General features: G+C 60.2%; 3 protein-coding genes across 4 annotated transcripts in view; 1 reads left to right on the top strand and 2 right to left on the bottom strand.

The window, feature by feature from the left end:
• The window catches only part of Map3k10 (mitogen-activated protein kinase kinase kinase 10), a gene marked incomplete in the record, with an annotated part of 19,274 nt that extends 17,530 nt beyond the window's left edge, over positions 1-1,744 (top strand). For both annotated transcript variants that reach the window (XM_013509659.1, XM_013509658.1), the window contains 2 exon segments: positions 1-403; positions 1,142-1,744. In XM_013509659.1, the coding sequence (XP_013365113.1) occupies positions 1-403; positions 1,142-1,464 (726 nt within the window).
• A 159-nt stretch (positions 1,745-1,903) lies between these two features.
• On the bottom strand, positions 1,904-5,354 carry Ttc9b (tetratricopeptide repeat domain 9B). Its single transcript, XM_005414071.2, has 4 exons — positions 5,238-5,354; positions 3,765-4,732; positions 3,002-3,184; positions 1,904-2,107 (listed from the first exon to the last, which is right to left on the bottom strand). Exons 2-4 carry the CDS (start codon positions 4,177-4,179, stop codon positions 1,998-2,000), a joined length of 708 nt encoding a protein of 235 aa, XP_005414128.1. The 5' UTR covers positions 4,180-4,732; positions 5,238-5,354; the 3' UTR covers positions 1,904-1,997.
• A 1,301-nt stretch (positions 5,355-6,655) lies between these two features.
• Positions 6,656-10,865, bottom strand: Cntd2 (cyclin N-terminal domain containing 2). The gene is made up of 8 exons (XM_005414093.2): positions 10,726-10,865; positions 10,230-10,506; positions 9,955-10,152; positions 8,795-8,884; positions 8,565-8,720; positions 7,678-7,836; positions 7,459-7,610; positions 6,656-6,903 (listed from the first exon to the last, which is right to left on the bottom strand). The coding sequence occupies exons 1-8, from the start codon at positions 10,863-10,865 to the stop codon at positions 6,738-6,740; spliced, it is 1,338 nt and encodes a 445-aa protein (XP_005414150.1). The 3' UTR covers positions 6,656-6,737.
• Between the last annotated feature and the right edge of the window lie 1,476 nt (positions 10,866-12,341).

The raw sequence follows: 12,341 nt of genomic DNA, 5'->3' as shown, positions 1-12,341 counted from the left end.
CGCTTCCCGCGGGGCCTCAGCCCACCCGGGCGCCTCCAGAGCCGCCGCGATGACCTGGCCCCCGGCCCGGGCCTGGCGCCCTCGGCCACCCTGGTGTCGCTCTCATCCGTGTCCGACTGCAACTCCACGCGTTCGCTGCTGCGCTCCGACAGCGACGAGGCCGGGCCGGCTGCGCCCTCCCCGCCCTCGCCCTCTCCCTCGCCTTTGCCCTCGCCCTCGGCCTCACCCGGCACCAACCCCCTGGTGGACCTGGAGCTGGAGAGCTTCAAGAAGGACCCCCGCCAGTCGCTCACGCCCACCCACGTCACGGCCGCGCGCGCTGTGAGCCGAGGACATCGGCGGACGCCGTCGGACGGGGCGCTGGGGCAGCGGGGGCCTCCGGAGCCCGCGGGCCACGGCCCTGGTGAGTGAGGGAACGAGCGCTGCACACCCGGGGCGCAGAAACCCGCCCTTCCACCCGAGCCCTGTGCCGGCTCAGCCCCCGGCCTAGCAAGGCGGGGGACAGCTGCGTGCCGAGGCCGTTACTGCGGACGGGTGTGGGGCCCGCGTGACCGAGGCGCAAGGTGAGTTAGGGGTGGCAAAGTAATGCCTGCCAGCGCCTGGCAGATAGCTAGGACCACGGCCGACTCTGCCCAGCCCTGTGTTCTGTACTCCAGCGACCCCAAAAGCGGTGATGAGGGTAGGATTTGAGAACTCACCACCCAGGCACTGTGCGCTTGTTTGAGTTACTGTTTGGTTCAGCCTATGCTGCGCAGTGCGGTGCTGTTGGAGCCCCATCCCGAGACACTGTCATGCCTCAAGTCCGTCCGCAGCTCTGCCTACCGAAACCCAGCCCAGTGCGGGAGGGACAAGACTGTGTCCTAGGGCTACTGAAAGCCAACCCCAAGGGCAAAGAGGCAGCCCAGAGTTGCCCCCGGCCGAGGGAGTCACAGGGAGAGATGGGAACTGAGGTCACGGTCCAGTGGCTGTGCGGCTGCAGATGGCCCTTGTCTTGCTGGGAAGGGAGCCAGCAGGGCCTGCGGAATGTGTGCGGGGATTCTGCAAGAGAACCCAGAACCTGCGCTTTTCATGTCAGTGTGCCTGGCTGGGAAATACCGTCCCTGTCCCACCCTGCTCACCTTCTCTGACCCTCTCTCCCCAGGCCCTCGGGACCCCCTGGACTTTCCCCGCCTGCCTGACCCCCAGGCCCTGTTCCCTACCCGTCGCCGGCCCCCTGAGTTCCCTGGCCGCCCCACCACCCTGACCTTCGCCCCAAGACCCCGGCCAGCTGCCAGCCGCCCCCGCCTGGACCCCTGGAAACTGGTCTCCTTCGGGCGGACGCTCAGCATATCACCTCCTAGCAGGCCAGACACCCCGGAGAGCCCAGGGCCGCCCAGCGTGCAGCCCACGCTGCTGGACATGGACATGGAGGGACAGAGCCAGGACAACACAGTGCCCCTCTGTGGGGCCCAGGGCCCCCCCTGAGGCCTGCCCCCCACCGCCCGCCTGGGCAGCCATGAATGTAGCGCCCCAGGCCCCGCCCCAGCCTGCCGTGCCCCAAGGCGCAAAGGCCCTGGGCAGGATGCTCACTATTTATTGGGGAAGGAGGGAGGGAGGGACTCTTAATTTATTCCTTTGTACCCCAGGGGTGGGGCTCTGTGCCCACCCTGCTGTGGGGGGGAGGGCGGGCAGGGATACTCAGGGACAGGGCAACGTGGGGGATTTGGCACAAGATGAAGCATTAAAGGTAACCCCTGCCCCCTACCGCGCTTGGCTGTGTGTCTTTCCCCAGTCTAGGCCCTGATGCAAGCCTGTCCCCAGGGGGACACTCCTGTACCCCACATGCCTCTCTGGGTAGTGAAAGGATGAGGCCCCATCCTGTGCCCCCTTCCTGGTCCGCATGAGAGCACCACACACAAAGAGGTTTTGGTCACCAGAGATGAGTGCTTTACCAGCAAACACATGAGTGGGGGAGGTTCCACCGCGAGCGGAGGGGCAGGAACAGGCAGCCCCTTGCCTCAGCCCACCACATCCCGGGCCTGGGCCCCAGCCCCGCTGTCTTCCCGCTGGAGGCTGCAGCGGCTCATCTTCAGCTGGGTCAGCTGGATGTAGCGGAGCACGTTGGTATCTGCAGGGGAGGTGGGCAGGGCATCCTTTGGGTGTCCTCAGGCTGCCGGTGACATCTGCAGCTCCGCTCCCCACAGTCGCCAATCGCCACCCCTCCCCCAAGCTCAGCTGCAGCCAGCAGCCGAAGACATTTCACACCTTCATGCTTTGCACGTGCAGCGCCCTCTGCCAGGAGCACCTCTGTGCAGCCTCCTGTCATGCTTCCACTCAGCCCCCAGGGACATCCGCAAGACATCTGTTCTCACCAAACCTCTCAGCACAGGAGCTGAACTTCCCTTCGCTCCCACAGCCCTGCCCCACGCACCTGCTGTGACCCTTTTCCCTCCTCTTCAGGGCTTGATACAAAACCGAGTGCTAGGTCGGGCTGCGCGCGCACCAACACAGGAGCGCCTCATCGTTATCTCCCAAAAAGCGGGGAACAAGCCTCCAGCTCTGCCACCCAAATCTCACCCACACCCACACCCACACGGCTTCCTGCTGTCACCTGCCCGGCCTGATGAGTGGGTGCCTGAGAGGTGAACGAGTAGGAGAGCGTGTGGGGGCTCAGTGAATGAGTGGGGAATGGGGCGGGGGCGGGGGACGGGAGAGGAGGATGGGAAGGTGCGGCCGGGAGAGGCTGGGCAGGGACGCATCAGGATGGGTCAGTGACTCGAGGAGAAGTGTTTGGGTCAGAGGAACGGCGAATGACGGGTGAGTGGACATCTGGATGGTGACGGGAGAGGTGGGTGAGTCGGGGGGCGATGTGTAAGGAGCGGGGGGATGGGGTGAGGCTATCCAGTGGGTGGCACGGCACTCCCTTAGGGCAGCTTTCGGGAGAAGCCCTGCACTGGGCCTGCTTCTCCCTCCCTGGTTCCCTCAGCTCCAGCCCCTTCCCCTGTGCGGCCCCGCCCCTCACCTGTGGGCTCCCGGCTGCGGGCCTCCTGCAGGTAGCGCAGCGCGCGTGCGTAGTCGCCCAGGTGGTAGAAGGCAATGCCGGCGCGGTAGGTGGCCTTGAAGTTGCCCTGCTGCTTCTCCAGCACCTTGAGACAGTACTCGCGAACGCGCTCGTAGTTCACCAGCTCCGACTGCAGCAGGCAAGCTACGGGGCGCCATTACTCAGAAAGCCTGCCTGCACCCCTAGGGCCCACGTGACCTCGAGGGGCCTGGCCTCCGACCGCAGGGCACCCTGCCCCTTCCCCATGGCCGAAGCGGTTACTCAGGCCACCAGAGGGCGCCAATCTGCTAGGCCATCAGAATAGACTCGATCTGCGCCGTCGCTAGAGGGCGCGAAAGACACCGAGGCAGCACTGTCTGGACAAATAGCCGGGAGGTTTCTGCTAGTAAAACTATTACGGGCCATCGCAGAGGCTCATCCAGGGTAAGCCTTTCTCACCTCAGGTTTGCTTGTGGCATGGGGAGGAAAGAATGACTAAAGGAAGTGAGGTTCTGAAGACCCATCCCAAAGTTCATTCCCTGCATCCCAGCGCCCTCCTTCCTGAGGCTCCTGCCACCGCCCAGCTCAACCCTTTCCTTGATCAAGTTCTGAGGGCTCCCCAGCAGACCGCAGCCCTGACACCTTCGGCCCCCATTGCCCCCCTCTCCGCAGCCCAGTCCTGAGTGCCCCTCATGCCCCACCTGTCTCACCCGCGTGCCCCCCTGCGCCCCCCGACGGCCAATACCCGTGAGAGAGTCGTAACATTCCACCTCCGTGCTCTCCACCAGGCGCCGCTGCTCCTCGCTGAGGCGGGCGGGCCCCGGGCTGGTGGCGGGCCCGGGGGCGGGGGCGGGCAGGCCGCCAGGGCGGGCCCCCTGTGCCGCCTTCAGCTGCAGCAGTGCCCGGTGATACTTGCCGATGGCTTCCCGGAACTTCTTCTCTCGGTAGCAGCGCTGGCCCTCCGCCTTGAACGCCACGGCGGCCCGCAGGCTGCTGTCGAGCGCTGCAGCCAGGCCCCCCGACGGCTCTGGGGCAGGACCTGGCCGAGCCGAGCCATGGCGGGGCCCCGGGCCCGGCGGGGAGAGGGCGGGAGGCGGGCGCGGCGGAGGCTCCGGGGCAGCGCTGAGCATCAGCACCGGGGACAGCGCGCCGCGCTGCATTGTGGGAAACTCCTGCGGCCGCTGCTGCAGCTACTGCATCGCCCCCCGCGGGGCCGGTCCCCACCCTTTCTCCGCCCCCGCACCTCCGGCTGCCGACTCCGGCTGCCCCCTATGGGTCTAGAGAATCCCCTCAACACTTTTCCCGCTCCCCTTCCAATCAGCCCCAGCCCTAGCCCTAATTCTCCAGCCAACTGTCCCTTGTTCCCACGCCCCTTACCGTCCCCACCCTCCTGCCTGCTCTCCCCCTCCATGTCCAAAGCTCCTGAAGATTTCTAGAAGAAAAGAATGAGCTTGAGGGAAAGAGCATCACGGTATCAACTTTGTAGAGAGCTGGTTTTCAGCCCACTGCCATTTGCCATGTTGGATAAGAAAACAATATGGACTCACGCTGCCCAAATTCAAACCCCTCTTTATACCCTCACTAGTACTTGGGCTGTTCACTTACGTGACCTAGAACTCCATATGCAGTAACATGGGTGAAGTACTATCAATTCATTCATGTGTTTATGCCACAAACAACTGTGGACCGATACTTTCTCTGTGCCTGGCTCCTCTGGATGAGACACAATAAAGACGGAGAGAGGCTTTCGGATTCTACGCTCGCTGAACCCTTCAACCCCGCGGGAAACAGACCAGTGACCAAACAGTGACAGCCCAAAGTGGGCTCACCTGGGAAGCACAGGCAAAGGGTCCGGGTTAGGATGGGGGAGACCTGACAGGCTGTGAGGGCCCAACAAGGCCCTGTGCCAGGCCGAGGCGGTGACTGACAGCTTCTACGAGGAGAGAATAATTCCACCACCAAGAGAGCGCCGTTTCTTGCCCTCGCTGAGCTCACATCATCGAGGGAAGCCAACGAGGAAGCACACAAGTCCCCCGGGGACAGTGCAGAGAAAGCGGCACGATAATGAATGAATATTAAAGGCAGAAAACACGTGGGAGGCTTTCGAGAGGAAGGTAGAGGGTGAGTGAGGTGAATGCCCTTGAGCCCTCCTCAGCTGTGGGATCTGGGCCAAATTCCCTGCTCTCCTAGCACTTTGACTTCCTTCTCGTGCACGTACCTCGTGGCGGGGTGGGGGGCGGTCAGCACCGTGCAAAACGAGCGCTTAGCACAGGGCCTGGTGCTGTAATGGGTGATTTCATGCCGTCCATTAGACTCAGAGTTACTTGATCACAAATCCCTGGCTCTGAGTCAAAGGACCCACAGATCACTGTTGGATAAGAAAGTAGTCGATAAGGGGCTGGGGATTTAGCTCAGCGGCAAAAGCGCCTCCCTGGCAAGCACAAGGTCGTGAGTTCGGTTCCCGGTACCGGAGAAAAACCAAAAAAAAAAAAAAAAAAAAAAAAGAAAGTAGTCGATAGCTTCATATATCACTGTTCCTTTCCGTACTCAAACACCCTGACTTGGGTCTCAGCCACAAGCACCAGGCCTGCGTCTCCACCGTCCCCATTCCTGTCACTGGAGGTCCCCTTGGAGGTCCCAGGACAGGTCCTGCCCAACAGGCCAAAAACCTGAACTCCGCAACTGCCATCCCAGTAGCATCTGTGGCAACCCTTGTGCTTTTGCTGAACGAGTCTCACCCCCACCCCGGGGGGGCGGGTCTGACCTTGAAAACTCCATGGGCGTTCACAGCGTCCTCTGTGCACCTCCAATCCCCGGCTCTGTTAGGAGGCTCACATTCCCGAGTTTGACCTTCCTAGCAGTGCACTCACCTCTCTGTGCCTCAGGTGTGTTGGAATTACTTTTTAATGAAAAACACAGACATCCATTGACTCATAACAAATGTTACATCACCTAAGTGACAGCAGCAAACTAAACAGGTGACAACTGTCCCTCGCCGCTAGACTGTACCTCGTCCTCGTCACACTTCTGCAGCCGCTGGTAAATGTCAGCATTGTCCTAAACCTTTCCACACCTGTTAAATCGCATCCTTACCACACCCCACTGTGAGGGCGGTGCTATACTCACCGACACGTCGTCACTCCAGAGACTAAGTAAACCAGACACCATTTATTAAACTCTGACTATCAGAGATCTTGCCAGCTGATGACCTTCACAGGGCAACACGGGTGATGTGCCCGACTTGTACAACCATTAAACATATTGAATTCGTTCGTTGACAGCATATGAATACTGAGATGTTACTGGAATGGCAGATTTCTAGATTTACTTGAATAAAATGTGCAAAGTTGGCAACATCGAAGTAGCATCCCTCATGCCTGGGGCGGGCACTCTTCTGTTTCCGTTTCCACCCCTTGCCGTTTCTTCCCAGCGCGGAAGAAATCCCACGGCGAGCTGGAGCGGCGTTGCGGGAAGTCCGGCAGTGCCCCCTCGCGGAAGAGTTTAGAATTTGCATCTTAAACTCCAGAAATCATGAAGGGGTTTGGTAAGAACGTCCAATCAGAGGCATGAGAGGCCTAAGAAGTTACCAATCAAAAGCGAGAGGTGATTGGCATTCAACCAATCAGGACAGAGCGCTCAGAATAAAAGAAACATTTTATTAGCGTAGGAAACGAACACACACAGTGAGAACTTCTGTTTTCTGAGCGGCCTTGGGGTCTCAGGGAGGCGCAGGCTGGGGGTGGCGGAGCAGGCGGGCGGCAGCGAGGCTGATGCTCTGGCGTTGGGGCCGCGCGTACTTGAAGAAGACCGCGGCGCTGCCCGGCGCGGGGCCTCGGAGCGCAGCACGGACCATGCACGGCTCCAGGTCGCCCAGCTCCGAGGGACTGCGGCGGGGAGACGGAAAAACGGACGCAGGGAAGGGGCTGGAGGGTCGCGGTTGAGAAGACACTTGGAATGTAATCTTGCCTGGGAAGCACTGAGGGGGGCAGATACCTGATTCCCCCTGGGGGGGGGGGGCCCTGGACCATTGGGGAGGGAAGGAGGGAGGCCAAGGAGAGCAGACATCCACTCTACCCGGGGCTCCCAAACTGAGGGAAACGCTGATTCACCTTGCTATCCAGTGGCGTGGCTAACACGGTTACTGGTTCTAGCAGCTAAAGGGACAACCCATCTGAAAACAGTTATGGAACTGGGGTCTCATTCTCAAGCTTGGAACACAGCCTTCGGAGCCTGAGAAGACCTCATCTTCCTGGAATCCCCGAGTCAGCATAAAACACCGCCATGCTCTTACACCGCCCCGCAAGAACCTCTAGGCTAGGGAGACACCCCATTCTCTCCCATGCCCAGGAAATCAAGTCTAGGTGCGTCTCATTCTCCGAGATGGTCAAGTAGACGACCAGGAAGGGAGGTTCAGTGAAGCGGCAGACGCTAGGCCGTACCTGTAAAGCGCCGGCTCCGGCCAGGAGCCCGCCCCGTCGAGCACACGGTGCGCCAGGCTCAGCGCCGCAGCTGCTCGACGACCAGGCGCCCAGCCCGCGGCCTCCGCCTCCAGTAAGGAGAGCTCCAAGAAGTAGGTGGCCAGTAGCATCACCTGCGGGGGCGGCAGAGTGAGCCTCGGGCCCCGCCCCACCCGCAGGCCCCGCCCCCACCGCGCGCACCTGGGGGCGGCTCCCAGCCAGTGCCGCTTGCAGGCCCAGGCAGAGCAACGGGCCAGGGTGGTGCAGCCGGAAATCCAGACGGCTCAGGATGCGGCGCTCTGCGCGGAGCAGCTCTGCTCTCGAGAAAGAGCCGGCGCTTAGGAGGCAGAGGCAGGCAGGCTGCGGATAGGAGTGGAGGGAGCCTTAGACTCCCTGCCCAGAGAGCCTGGGGTCGGTTCAGTCCAAGTTCCTGCCTCAATTAACTATTCTGTAATACGAGGGCCACTGACTTTTGTCCGGAAGTCATGAATCTCGTGGGCTGCAAAGAGGGAATACCTGGTAGGACCCAACGTTTATTCGCTGCGTGACATGGGACATGCATTTAAACTGTCTCCATTTCGTCTTCATATGTAAAACCGAGATAATTCTGCCCACTTCCCAGGCAGCTCCAACAAGGGACCGAGTTTATGCACGTTCAAGCTACTACTGTAACTATTCCAGATGGAGTTTAAGCCCCAACTGGGCAAATTTCATCCCCTCTCTGGGACTCAGTCTCCCCTTCTGTTCCCCTCCGCCCTGCCCCTCACTCGTACTGGGAGTTTAACCTAGGGCCTTCGAACTGTGCTACATTCCCAGCCTTTTTAAAATTTTGAAACAGGATCTCTCTGAGTCGCTAAATTGTTCAGGATGGTCCTGAACTCGAGATCCTCCTGCCTCAGTCACCCAGAAAGCTCGGATTACAGGCATAGGCCATCAAGCCCGACCGACTCCTCTGTTAAGGGGTCACATTAGCAGCCCCTACCTCAGAGTTGCTGGGCTGCCAAGTACACCGTAAAGCACTTAGCACACAGTAGGAGTGTAATCAGAGAAGGCAAAGGCCCCACCCTCCAAGCCCGCCCCGGAAGTACCTCGGGAAGCACGCACTCTTCCATTTTGCAGGCCAGGAACAGACAGGCCACGCCCAGCAGCTGCAGGCGGCGTAGGCGCACTCGGCCCTCGCGCAGGTAGGAATCGAGCAGGTGCACGGCCAGGTAAAGCGTGTCCCCCGCCAGGCCCAGGTACTCCTGGGGAGGGGCACGCGTGACCACCGAGGCCCCCGGCGGAGACACAGGTGCCGCTCACTCTCCCTGGTACTTACGTGCACCTGGACCAGCCAGTCCACCACTAGGGCGCGCATCTCCGGAGTCACGGTGCGGGACGGGGCGCTCCCGGGCAGCGCGCGGCACGCCTGGGGTTGGGCGAGGACCGCCTCACTCTCCACACCTGTGCCTCGGCGCCTCCTCGAGCGCCCGCCCGGGGCGCAGCAGCCTCCTCCCTGTTGGACCGTTGGACGTCCCAGCCGCACCGCGGTCAAGCTGCTCCTCTAGAACCTTGAACTTTGTTCTGGATGCCTCCCTACCCACCTCTCCACTGTGTGCCCCCAACCGGGCTCCCAAATTCCACTCTTGTCACCAACCCTCAAACCGTTCCTCCAGGAGCACCCAGACGGTCTGGGCAAAGACGGATCTAACCGAGGAACCCTCTTGCTCAAAACTTCCTTGGCTCCCAGTACCCTTAGGAGGAAATCCTAATTCCTCTCAGTCGCCCTCAGGCCCTGCCCCTGATCCAGTGCCCCCTCTTCCCTCTCTGTCCCCTCACTTCATCTTCACTCGGGAGTCAGCCGGTGTCTCCCTTTCTGTTTGGTCTGTTGGCCCCGTTACGCTGCCCCTACGGCGAGGGTAGAGACTTCCGTGGGCACAAATGAATCTCGGTTCCCCAGAGACCTTGGCTTTTTGTGACTTTCTGTAATTAAATATTTGCTTGTCTGTCTCCCTAGAATGAAGACAGATACTCGTCATAGCAGCCCCAGTGCCTAGCACGTGCTCAAAAACAAGTCAAATTGCGAAGTGTTTCTTAAATAAACATGAGTCGCCAAGGGGAAGGGACTGTGAAATACCAGAGGGAGGGCTACAGACCGCCTGGGGACCGTGGGAAATGGCGTTTCGATGAGTGGAGAGAAACAGAAAAGCCTAGAAAGCTGGGCGGTGGCGCACACCTGTACTTCCAGCACTCCGGAAGGCTGAGGCAGGAAGATCGCGAGTTTGAGCCGGGCCAGGGCAACTCAGTGCCTTTGCGCGAGCCGGGGATGTAGTTCAGTGAAGGCCCTGGCTTCAGCCCCGAGCATGGGAGTGGGCGGAGTCGGTGAGTTGTGGGGAGGGAGCTTGCTGGACCGCGGGGGAGGTGGGGATCGGGGCTTGCTGACTGGGTGCTGGGCTAGCTGCTCCCCAGCGCGGGGATGGCGCAGGGTTGCCCGCTCACCATGACCTCCGCAAAGATGTCCCCGGCGTATTCGCGTTCTCCCTCCAGCCCCAGCGCGCTCAGCGCCTCCTCCAGCCCGGGCGGCGCGCGCGGCCCCGGGGGGCGCTCCTGGCGTCCAGGGGGGACACTCGTGCCCGCCGCGATGCCGTCGGGAGCTGGGGCACCCGGAGACTCTGGGCTGAGGGAGGCAGCGGGACCCTGAAAGGAAGAGGGGTAGGAGACAGTGCCTGAAGCAGACCCAAGCTGGGCGAGGAGCGCTGGCCCCCGTCCCTCACCAGCATTCTGCAGCCTGGCGTCGCGCGAAGGCAGGAGCCCAGGTCTGCAGCAGCAGCAGCAGCAGGAGGGAGCGGGCGCCAGGCGCTTTGAACGGCCTGCGCGCATGCGCACTGAGCTCGTGCGCTCCGAGCGCGCTTCGCCTGGGCAGGCGCAAATGCTGGTGAGCTGGTAGGCGGGAAGGCGGGTAGGCAGCGCCGCCTCCTCGCCTCCTCAGGCCCGCACAATCGGCCAAATCCTCGTCCTGGCGCCTCGGCCACTGCTTCACTTTTCTCAATCCTAACATAAGGGTTGTTTCAACACTTAGCCAGTAGCGTTGTCCTGAGGTTTTTAGAAGACGTGTTAAGTGTTCCGCTCAGAGGCTGATACAGTAAAAAACAGAAACCAAAAAACTCAAGACGTCGGAGCTATACATCGTTTAACGAGTGTTAAAGGAAGGCCTCTGCACTGGGTCACTCAGCAGGAATAAGGCACCTGTGGGTGCTGCCTTGACCTAACCCACGGCCTGAGGCGGTGACTGTCTCCAAAATCAGTCCGGACCGTGCAGTGGCCTCCGAGCTGAGCTCCCTGCTCCGGGCCGCAAGCCTGCTCCCCGCGTGCAGCCAGAGGAGTGCGGGGTTGGGCGCTGTGGTGCACATCTGTACTCCCAGCATCTGGAAGGATGAGGAAGGAGGATTGCCCGATCAAGCCCAACCCTGGAAACTTAGCAAGCTCCTGTCTTAATTTTTGTTTTTTTGAGACAAGGTCTCACTATGTAGTTAAGACTAGCTCTGAACTCACATGTAGTCCAGGCTGGCCTCGAACTCAGGACGATCCTCCTGCCTCAGCCTCCCGAGTGCTGGGATTACAAGTGTTCGCCGCTATACCCAGCTCTGTTTTAAATTTTTTAAAAGGGTTAGGGATATAGCTCAGTGCTAAGCTCTTGGTTCAGCTCCCAATATTGGGGTGGGGCAGTTGAAGGCCTAGGTCGCCCTATATCATCTGTCTCCACCACACACACAAACCTCTCTGAACTCATCTACCCTAATCCCACCCGCCTTCACTCTCCTCTCCAGCACCCACGCTGGCCTCCTGGCTCTTCCTTACCCACACCAGGTACAGTCCCACCCCAAGGCCTTCGCACTAGCTGTTCCTCTGCCTGATACTGTACGTTCTGCCGTCAGATACGGTTCCCTTCCCAACCCTCCTCTCAGACATTTACTCAGATGTTGCCTTCTACCCAGAAAGGCAATGCGGCATGCCAAGGACTTCCTGTTCTCCTCCCTGCACTTCCTCTGTCCTTAGCACTTACTGCCTTGTAACCAAGCATGTGTTATGGTCCTCCTCTTAACTTGAATGTGTGCCCCATGAGGGCAGCAGGGCCTTTTGTCTTCTTCCCCCATTGCCTACATCAGGGCCTGGCACAGTAGATGTTCAATAAACGTCTGTTGAATGAATGATTGAACAGAGTGGACATACTTTAGACACAGTGGTCCAAGAGGGTCTTTGTGAGGTGATCACACAGGATGAAACCTGATCAAGAGCCAGGACTGCAGAGAGGGGAGACCACTCCCAGTGGAAGTGAATGAGCGAAGGCCCCAAGGTAGGAAACACTTGCTATTTTCACTGAGAGGTCAGTGCAGCTGCAAGGGGCAGCGGGGTGAGATACTGGGCCAGGTGCTTCTCTAACGTGGCTCGCTTCTGTTCTCACCGTCACTGCAGCAGAGAAACCCTGGACTCTCTGTCCCCCACTCCCCGCCCGCGGGGAGAAAGCTAACAGACACCTGCAAGGGATCAGCGTGGCCACTGCAGGGGCAGTGGTCACCGTGCGCTGCCTCACGGTTGGCGGGGGTGGCGGGGTTGCCATCATGGAATTCTGCCAAAAGTAGCAGAATTAACCACAGAGACACAGCAGGCAACAAGTCCTGATGGGAGAACAGTCTGCAGAGTAACTGTCCCGCGAGTTCCCAACCCAAAGGCTAGATCCAGCATGACCGTGACTGACCGTGACCGCCTGGACCGAGCCATTATCCAGGAGGCAAGTTTTTGTCTTGTGAATACACGGATGGTATGATGACTATAAGCAGAATGTGATTAAGGGTCCGTAGAGGCGCACTGTGTCAACGCTGGCTCTC

This window comes from Chinchilla lanigera, unplaced genomic scaffold (genome assembly GCF_000276665.1).
Source record: "Chinchilla lanigera isolate Chin_1 unplaced genomic scaffold, ChiLan1.0 scaffold00177, whole genome shotgun sequence".
Lineage (NCBI taxonomy): Eukaryota > Metazoa > Chordata > Mammalia > Rodentia > Chinchillidae > Chinchilla > Chinchilla lanigera.
This window is presented reverse-complemented; position numbering and strand designations above follow the sequence as displayed.